Consider the following 10,507-nt stretch of genomic DNA (forward strand, 5'->3'; position numbering starts at 1 on the left):
GTCTTCCATTATCATAACTGATTTACAGCCATAACCTGTGTCATTACACTGATAGGAGACCTACTGATGGTGAGGTTGAGGGAGCAGGCCGGTGCTTACATGGCATAATAGACCGTCAGGTCCGATAGATTATTATAACACTTCAGACAGCAATATCTTCACCTACTATCATTGGGAGTGCATCTATGTTCGCAGGGTCCTAAGTTCCCTAAATCTAACCATAACCCTAGAAGGAATGACCCCCTGTGATCCACCTTCAAAATGTATCTTGGATGTGATATCAAGGTAGCTTGTAGTTTCAGACGTACACCTTTGTTAATGGAAAGCTCACCCTTGAATACCCTGACAAAGATGTTAAGAAAACAGTCTCACCACAAGGTCCATTTAGCAGCTGCAGGTATTGGTCAGATCACTTGATCTTTATCAGCAGATGGAGTTTGCTCAGATATCATAGACTTTAAGATGTTCCAATTTCCATTTTTTTACAGAGAACTTCAGGCACCACTCATCCATGTTGGCAGAATTTGAGAAAAACAAGGTCAATTTAGAACCTGTTCTAAGTCTTTTGATCAGATCACATTATCATAACTTACTTCATAAGAATAAATATATTTTCTTCCACAACCTTCTATCTATCCAAAGGGTTCCTCTCCTTTTTTGGCACAAACTTTTCCTTCAATCACCATTCTTCTACTCCATTTACCACTCTGGTTTTTAACATCTCTGCTGTATACACTATTTGTGCAGTTGACTGAAAGTTCATGATTAATGATTGTTTTGCCTGAGGAAGACCTGTAGTTGGTAGAAATGTTATAAATGAAATTAAAGGGAGCTGAGTTTGGATGTGTGCACAACTGCTCTGACTTAATGATGGTGATAACATAGTGAAGGTTTCTGCATAATAACAGCAGTGCAGTGGTTTGGGCCTGCATTGGCTGAATGACCTTTTAGGAAAAGATTCGGAATGGGGAGCTACACAAATTTTGTGTTTTGAGTGGCTTGTTTCCTGTTTAGGGATATATATACATATACATATATATACATACATATACACACACACATATATTTATATATATATATATATATATATATATATATATATATATATATACATACATATACATATATATATACATATATACACACACACACATATATTTATATATATATATATATATATATATAAACAGAGGTTTTTTTGTTTTTATACATACATATATACACACAACTCTTTCAAACACATACAACTCTGTATCTGACCACTGGGATTAGCTGTCACCTGCTGCCCCCTAGTGTTGAACATTAAAAATGGCATCAAGGCTACAGTGGTGTGAGCTGGTGTTACCTTTCATATTGCTGTGTTAGCTGCTTTGACCCTCACATTCACAAATATATCCAGGCTTTTAAGGATTCAGGATCTCTGTCTGGAAGTATATTCACTGATACATAAAGTCTCAAATCCAACCTATTAAACAATCTGACTTATCAAAATGGAAGAATGTCACAAGAATAGAAATAGCAAGAATAGATGAGTGAGCATTTCTGAAAAAAAGACGCACTGTACATAGATAGAAAAAAATAAAATAGACAAAACTGTATTTTGTTACTTTATCACTTTAAGAAAGGCAGTACCGGTATGAGGACATAAAAACAAACAAAACAAATGTGATGGATGGACAGAAAAAAAATCTGTCAGCATGGAGCTTAAACATGGCTAGACCATTACTACTCTACATGCTGGATTAACACAAAGCAAATACAATGATCTAACTAAATTGTACTTGTTAAGTTTCAGAATGCAGAAAGAAAAGAAAGGGCTGTTCCTTGCTGTTAAAGTTTGGGAATTTCTTCTTATAGTCTAATGAGTCTTTAAACTGGTCTATAACATGGCTGATTTATGTCAACATCTCAACCACAAAGAGTGACATTTTCACCAGCAAGACAAGCAATTACCTAACCGAACCCAAGTCTCTCGTAACAAACTTCCCCTACAGTCAGACTTGAAAATGACTGAGTGAATAAATCTGAGCACTCAGACAACCTTTATACAAAGATTACATAACTTTTTATGAGGCGGGTCACGTCAGTGGAGCCAGCAATCACATTTGGTCCATTAAGCCAGTAGGGCAGCAACAAAATATTATAGTCCATATTGATTAATAAATATATCAGTTTTTCATTTATAATCACTCATTTAGTCTAAAAATGCCAAATATAATGAATAGGCCTTGTCATAGGCTATCTCAGTGCCAAGTGACATCATTAAATTGCTTATTTTTCTAAGCAACAGACAAAATATCCAACAGTGTTACATTTCTAATGATATCAATCAAAAAAAAAGTCAGATTCTCATATGTGAGAAACTGAACCAGCCATGTTTCAGTATTTTTCTTGATAAATACTCATACTCACTCACTCAACTTGTCATTGGTTATTTTTTTCCTCATTTGACAAATTACTTTAGTTATAAAGTTATAAGTTGCTATATAACCCATCCAAAGCTGCACTGGCAGGCAGGGAATGTCATGGGAATGTGCAGAATAGTCACAGAACCTCTCCCCTACAGAACCGAGGTGGTTTACGTTGTGTGGACTTGGACTCACTAGCTCCAAAGATATAGTCTCCTATTTTTAAAAAATGTGTTTAACTATGTTAAATGGTCACAGCATAACGAAAGCAGCAGACTGGTGTATCAAACTGCCGTTACTGAGGCAGAGAAATATAGCAATAAACTGTCTGTACCTGCATTTACATGTGTACAGCAGTCTACACCTGTAGAAAATATATGTATGAAATGTGATGCTAAAATGTTGTCAGTGTGGTGTATTCTTGATGTGTATAAAACACACACACAGCTCATGTTTAGCTTAATTTTAGCCCACACCCTACCGCTCTCCCTCCCTCCTCCCACTCCTCTTCCCCACTCTAAAACACCCCAGGAATCAGCCGGTAAGGCACAGTGTCTGTGTAGCGTTTCCAGTCCTTGCCATATTTGCTACTGCAGCGGTGCTCATCCCGCACACAGCGGTGGACCAGCAGGATGGTCATGTAAACAATGTAGAAGTATGGGAGTATGTGGCCGAAGCCGCAGGCGGCGCAGTAGGCTAGCGACCCCATCAGGTCACCGGTGTAGTTGAAGTGCCGGGCCACTCCCCAGAAGCCTGAGGTCAGGAGTTTGCTGCGGTGGGCGCCACCGTCGGCGGAGCGGTATGAGCACTCGATGTACGTTGGCTTCCGGCCCCAGATGGAGCAGGAGGCCTCGGTGCGCCGGAACAGGTCCTTCTGGTGGTTGGTGGAGCGGAAGATGTAATACCCAACGAGGCCGAGCAACAGGACAGCCAGAGCGTGAGCGTTTGCTAGCTCGACTGGGTGGTACACCAGGTACAGACCCTGAAGGGCAAAAACACATTTATTGTTGCTCAAATTAATCTGTTGTTTCAATGTCTGTGCTAGAGTGTGGCATACACTAAAATATAGATGAGACCCACACACACATTCTATTCTTTATTTCAATTTCATTTCATTCAGATGCTTCAATTTTAAAGTTTAACTAGAAAGAAAAAGTTATAATAATGATTATGGGGATGACAAGTGTTTGATAGAGGGTGACACAGACACAGAGGATTTAACTTCAGAAATGATTATCAGAGAGGTATTTAAACATGATGCCACTAAGGACCACCAAAGATATCATCTCATATTGAAGACATAATCATTACTGTGTGATTAGCATGCATTAGTTTGATACCTGCAGTGTGTAGAGGTAGGGCAGCCAGACACAGTCACCCCAGCCCAGATACCATCCAAAGTGGTCATGGCAGATATCAATGGTCTTCAGGTACCACGCCTCATTCCAGAAGAAGTCCAACACATAAAGGGCCTATGAGAAAACACAATCTTCCAGTTGTTATTATGACCCACGAGCAGAGTTAAAAAAAATCTCTTAACTTAATAAAGTCAAAGAAGGGTGGAGATTTATCTTTAACAGAACCCAATTTAATTCAATTCATTTCAATTTCCAAAGTCCAGAATCGTTTTGTTTTGATTCCATTCAGTTCAGTTCAGCTCTGCTGTTATGTATCCTGCAAACTCAAACTCTTCTACATTCAATAAGTGAGCAACACTGTTGCTACCTTGAATATAGTAATTGTGTAAAGTTCACATTATAGGCTAAATGGTTATAAAACTGTAGACCAAGGATTTATTTCTGTTTGAGAACAACATCTCTTTATTTCTTTAGGTCCACCAAAGGTGCAACAGTTGAGCAACAATTATAAAAGACCTGCACTACTTGCAATGGTGTCATCATTATACACCATTATACAAAAATAAATGCTATCCCATACAGCTGTACTGTAGGCATGGACTGTCAGTGGACTGGGCACATCGTAAATAAGTTTTCACAAAGTAGACATTTTACACATCATGCAGCCCGAACTAAATCACTTACACAGGTAACCACATTTAGCACAGATTTAAAATCGTTTTTTATACGCTCTTTAACATTGCCATGATGGTATGTTTTCAGTTCTCTGCCTTCCACAGGATCAGCACACAGATTTGCTCAGTTCTTCAACAGATAATGATCCATCCATTAAAATCCATCCATATTCCCACTTACCTGCAGTACGTTGACAAGGATCATGGAGTTGGTGACGTGGCCGTACAGTTCTTGCTGCTTGGCCATGTAGGACAGATTGATAAGAGTCCAGGCTATGATGCCGGGGCGGCCGTTGAAGAAAAGCTTGAAGTCAAACCACTTGCCAATTCGTGGGTTGAACTCGATGCCCATCATGTAGTTGTAGAAGACATTCCCTGTGAACTTGCTGGAGAAATACAAAAAGGATTCCAGAAAACAAGTTGATAAAGTTGTGTACTAATTTGTAGAACATATGTCCTGTTCACCAGAACTCACCAGTCTTCAGAGTTTGTGGGGAAAAGATAGGCCTTTATGAATGCAAAGGTGGACACAGCGTAGCCCAGTATGTTAGCACACCACATCAGGGGGATCCAGTTGTCGAAGATGATGGTGGGAGAAAACCAGTGGAAATAGTGGGCATTGGCAACCCACAGAGCATGAGTGATCAGCCAACACTGCAGCCCATTGACCTCATACTTGTTAATCAAGCCTAAAGTAGTGAACCGGAAACAACACAGGTTTGATCATGAACATTTTATTACAGAATTCTATCACACCCTCCAAAAGCATTGAGCCAGATTGCTTTAATGTGTGTTAATTACCAGCAGGAGTCCGTGCTCCGTCCTGCACTCCACCAACGTAGCCAGGAAGAAACTTATGAGTAATGTCAGGAATGCACATGTACAGGAACACCTAAGGGACAACACAACCTGTTACTTGCTAACATTTGCCAAGAGCTGAAGACAATGCCTCTTATTCATACCTGGAATGCCACCCAGATGGCATATATCTTGGCAGCGGACCAGGTGAAGGAGGGCGAGCGGGCCCAGATGGAGAGCAGCGTGGTGTCTCCTCTGTACAAATCAAACAGAGGCTGGCTGACAGAGCACTGGTACTGATCACAGGCCATCACAAAGTAGAAGACAATGAAAGGGGCGAAGCAGAGGAGGCCAACCACGGCAGTCAGGGAAAACCAGTCCACCTCCCTGAGAATGAATCACACATACATACAGTATGAGAACAGTTGAATATGATGGCAGATTTAAGCTTCAGTGCTTGTCCACATAAGAGGCGTTTCAGCTGCATTTTCAATTGACTGTCTCATGCATTTTTTTACCCTTCATGTCTATTTTCTTCTGTTTTACATGCGTAACTACAGTCATTATTTGTTTGGCTCTGAGCACTGCCAAAATGTGGGTGAGCGACACTCAAAACTGTGCCTGAACGCATCCTGTGAAGACACAAACCGAGGACTGAAGCTGCTGCTACAACGCCTCCTGTGCAGACACGGTGTAACTGTGAACATCACAACTCCAATAACAGGAAAAGAACAGCTGTAACTAATAAAATAATGATGACCCTGGTCTATTTAGCTGTCCCAGTGAGTCATCATGCTGAACACAAAAGCCCTTTAATGAAGGTTATTAGCTGCATCTGTTTGTCTATGTCCCTCCTCTAATCTCCCTTTAACCTTCTGTACATTTAGATATATGTTGACAGTAAGAACACTCTGTATATAATAGATACTCCCACACTAGACTAGGGGAAAAAGCATCGTAATTAAGAGACATTAAACATTAGTTATGTCATATGTAATTTTATACGCTACTGAAGGCTATTTTTATGAGAATTACAATGAACTTGATGCACTCTGTGCTGTATTCTTCCTCATCGCTCCCTGTCAAGTCCCTAAAAACATTATATAGTTTAATGTCAGTAGGTCATAAGGGCATGAGGTCACCAGTTCATCATCATCATCCTCACCTTTCATGTAATCATGCTATAATCCCAAAGACTTGGTGATACTCAAATGATATTGGGATGAGTCTATCACTTAATTACATGGATTTGGACAGGTGGATTAGAAATGTTGTGGACAAGTCCTATATCAGAGCTTTACATGTATGCAGTACTCTAAAGTTATTCCCTTCAATCTCAATTTACTTTTTAACAAGAGTTTTTGAATGAGGTGAGTCTAGGTTTGAATTTCAGGCCCAAAACTCAACGTTGTGATAACCTTGTTAAGTGTTTTAGTGACGTACATTAAATCATGCTCTCTCAGCTGGTTGGTTGCGAAACACCTGTTTTGATGTTTTTAATATTCAAAAAAAGAAATAATACATGTTTACTGCCTGTATGGCTGCTCTGTGTGCGTATTGCCAGTCTTGGCAGTGTTGATGTGGGTAGAAGTATGCAAGGCATTTGGATCTAACAGCACCCTCCCTGAATGCAGGGATGAAAATACGTGTATATTTTATGTTTAAAAAGGTCTACATATGTGTTTACTGGCCTATTTGAAGAATACATTTCCCTGGTTTGAATTCTGTGTGGTTTATGACTTAATGACCATGAGTTAATGAAGATTTTGGTCCCAAGGTGAACCCAGTTGAGTACCACTGCATTAGATTACAAAATGGCCTTTAGCAACCAGTGACATAATTTCAACTCACCATGCTCTCCCCCACTGTGGCTGCTGGCTCTCCTCAGACGCTTTCCCATTGGCACTGTGCTGGGTACGTCTCCTGGTGGCCTCCATGGCCACTGCACCTTTCATCTCTGTTGAAGGATCAGGTTATCAGGTTAACATCAGCCATCATGCAGCACCATGCTGTACTTTGCACACTGCTACAGTGCTTTTAAGACAGCGCAACACACAGCGGCATTCACCAAATGTACAAGCAACAGGTACAATGGGGGAAAAAGATATCATCTTCCTCATTTGTTTTCACAGATTTAGTTCTATTTTAACACATGTTTAAAGGGGAAAGTATCATGAGAGGTCAGAACACATAGTTTAGTTCCACAAGCCAGATAAACAGATAATGAGGTAATTGGGGGAATTAAAGTGCACGTCCTTGGCGATAACAAACAGAGCCTTGAATGGAGGTCAGCTTAATAAACGTACAGCAGGCATCTCTGTTTCTCCTGCCTGGGTTCCAGTTTCTATGGCTAGTTGGTGGTCATTACAGTGCTTCATTATAAAGCTGTTTTGTCACAGATTTTACTTTCATCAAAACACTACAGCTCTTGAGAGTCGCATATTGCACTTGGCCATATTGCAATTTTGATAATATATCAATTAATTGTTCATCTCTAGACTGCTCACTGAGCCTGTATTTGGTCAGGATCATTCTTTATTTCATAGAACAATATAGTTTACTTTGGGTTTCCTCTCTCCCTCCCCTCCCTCCCTCTCTCTCTCTCTCTCTCTCTCCCCCTCCCTCCCTCCCTCTCTCTCTCTCTCTCTCTCACACACACACACACACACACACACACACACACACACACACACACACACACACTTTTGGAGTAAAGGTACTGCCGGGTGGGCAGGAGTTACAGCATTCACACTAAAGCTACATAAACAATAGAACTAATGACCTGAATGCCTGTTTTGTCCAACATGTCCATGTTTAGCATGTTTGCTCCGCAGCTCGTCCCGCAGACAGATGAGATGGGGGTTGTTGTTGTTGCATAACCTCAACAACAACCACTCCTGTCCCCCTTTCTGAATAAATTCTGAACGCTATCACTTGCTGTGTGTTGCGCGTGCCCTTTCCTGATGCTAGCTAAGCACCTGAAATAACTGTGTTTAACCACCAACATCCTTTGTATCCTCAACCGGGCTAAAGTTATGGACATCAGTTAACGTTAAAAACGCCTCACACCGGATTCAAACCCCGTTACAGTATGCACTATAACACCGTAGCTCACTCACCTGTAGACAACTGTACCGTCAGACAGCGAGGGAGGCAGCTGGTCCAGGTGCAGGCTATCGTGTAACCGCTGGAGAAAACTCACCGTGGAGACTCCGCCCATAACGCCACTACGTATTAAAATTCAACCAATGTTATTTAGGCGAAGGCGGGCCTGGGGAGAGAACTGGCGCCTGATTGGACAATTCTAACTGGAGCCATAAGCACCTGACAAAGTCGCCAGTGGTTGAATGGCTCAGCCGGAGCAAACAATGAACTGGCAACATTATGAAATAGCCGTCATAATGATCTATTTTACTGGCCTTTGGCATCCTTGCTTTTTATAACAGGCTGTTATGTGACGATGACACTAATGATAAATGCATAAAGACATAAAAAACTATTATTATTCGATTATTTTATTCATGTGATTCTGTAGTGCATTTTATAGACAATGAAAATTGAATTTTTAAAGCAATTAAATTCACTGAGCAGAACTCAACCACACACATTGTATGTGTTGTTTCTAGGACATGCATGTTTGACAAAATTAGTATTATACCATCTTAAATAGCAAAACCACTCACATAAAAAAAATCAAGCCCATTATTTCTGAGCACCCAGTTGAAACAGTTGTTTCTGGGCAATCAACTAATACCTGGTCAGTCTCTAGTTTATCCATCAACATACACAATTCTATAGTGTTTGAGTCAATTAAAATAAGAAAATGTTAAAGGAAATGTAGTTATTAGTTATTAGTTAAATTAGTTATTGTAATTACGTTTACATTTTTTGTTCTTTGGGAATAAAATGTTTGTGGATTCATAGTGAACACTTGGGATGTAAGTGCTCCTGTTTTCCAGGTGCATGCACATAAATTAACCACAAGAGGGCAGTACTCAGCTGTGACATAAACCGGCTCTTTGCTTGAAATGAAAAATGTCACAGTTCCCGTACAGGTTGAGTGGACAAAAGTCTTCAAATGCAGTCCATACCACCACTACCATCACCTGTCCTTATAGGCGGACATGCACTGAATTTTATGTCCATTTTCCAGCCTGTGGAATAATCCAACAAATGTGGAACATTGTGCACAGAACTTTCTCTTCATTTATCTGTTCATCCTGCAGGGAGAACTTATGCAGTGGGAGTTAGTTCTCCCAGCTGAATTTTCATTGCTGCAAAGATATTTCAAAGGCCTTTCCAAAGAGCAGAGCAGCCTACAACACACAGGAAAGAACTTCAGCAACTCACTGGTCTCAACTGTCTTGTATGTTTTGGATAGAGGCTGCTGACTGGACAGAGCTGCATCTATGCCCCTATATGCGTGATCTTTATGGACTTTTGTTTAATAATAATTTTATTTGATATTACATCTCTCTCCAGCCAGTGTATTCACCATGAAACATCTGAGTCAGTGGGAATCAACAGTTAGTGAAGTGGATTCTCAGATGATGGATTCTTGGGCCAAACCACAAGCAAGAGAAAATAAAAGGAGCCACTGGCCACTTTTAATTGTTATTTCTTGTATATAAGCAAAATAAAAATAGATCAACATGTCTTTTATAGGTTTTCTTAATAGGACTGACTAATAGGTCAAACCTAAACCTGTAACCCAAATCTCAGTAAACTGCCAAATGTAAAAAAGGAAAAAAGGTTGGAGAGAAGGAGAGAATCCTATTATTTTTAAATCCACCTTTGGAATGTGTTGTGAAATGTGAACAGTTGATTTGGGGTGCAGGCTCTAATATAGGGAGCGAGGATACATTCCTGTCTCATTACTTGTGGCCGTTTTGCGCCAAGTCAGACATTCCACCATCATATTACCCCCTTCATGTAATCAGCACCAAACACGCTCCTTCACGACCCTGCTGGTAAGAAATTAAGCTGTGTGCTCATTGGACAGTATCAAAAAGGCTTTTCTTCAGTTGAAATAACAAAAACTCCTGATCTGCTGCTTCCCTGCAGGAGTCAGCCTCCTGTAGCATCATCCTGCTTCATCAAATTACCTCCATCTTTCTATTTTTCTTATTTCCCTTTGCGATTCCCCTTGTTTTTTCTCTGTCTGAGTCTCTGCAGTCCTTATTCTGTTTCTCTCTTTCCATTCCTCTCTTCCATACTCTTTGATCAGATGCCTTGTTGCTATGCTGAATTCAGACAGTATGATGTATCT

The 10,507-nt window shown here is 40.3% G+C and overlaps 1 protein-coding gene across 1 annotated transcript; it reads right to left on the reverse strand.

The window, feature by feature from the left end:
• Positions 1–1,594: 1,594 nt before the first annotated feature.
• On the reverse strand, positions 1,595–8,449 carry dhcr7 (7-dehydrocholesterol reductase). The gene is made up of 8 exons (XM_051380630.1): positions 8,358–8,449; positions 7,090–7,195; positions 5,403–5,625; positions 5,242–5,332; positions 4,916–5,129; positions 4,622–4,826; positions 3,749–3,880; positions 1,595–3,390 (listed from the first exon to the last, which is right to left on the reverse strand). Exons 2-8 carry the CDS (start codon positions 7,191–7,193, stop codon positions 2,926–2,928), a joined length of 1,434 nt encoding a protein of 477 aa, XP_051236590.1. The 5' UTR covers positions 7,194–7,195; positions 8,358–8,449; the 3' UTR covers positions 1,595–2,925.
• Between the last annotated feature and the right edge of the window lie 2,058 nt (positions 8,450–10,507).

The sequence above is a fragment of the Dicentrarchus labrax genome, unplaced genomic scaffold (genome assembly GCF_905237075.1).
Source record: "Dicentrarchus labrax unplaced genomic scaffold, dlabrax2021, whole genome shotgun sequence".
NCBI classification, from domain to species: Eukaryota; Metazoa; Chordata; class Actinopteri; family Moronidae; genus Dicentrarchus; species Dicentrarchus labrax.

What these genes read in the sequence shown, in the direction of transcription:
- dhcr7 (XM_051380630.1), bottom strand. Translation starts at nt 7,193, where the DNA reads ATGAAAGGTGCAGTGGCCATGGAGGCCACCAGGAGACGTACCCAGCAC. An exon ending in TCCTTGTCAACGTACTGCAG is followed by an intron (nt 3,881 to 4,621) that starts GTAAGTGGGAAT and finishes GTTTTCTCATAG; the next exon opens with GCCCTTTATGTGTTGGACTT. An exon ending in CCTACCTCTACACACTGCAG is followed by an intron (nt 3,391 to 3,748) that starts GTATCAAACTAA and finishes TTTGCCCTTCAG; the next exon opens with GGTCTGTACCTGGTGTACCA.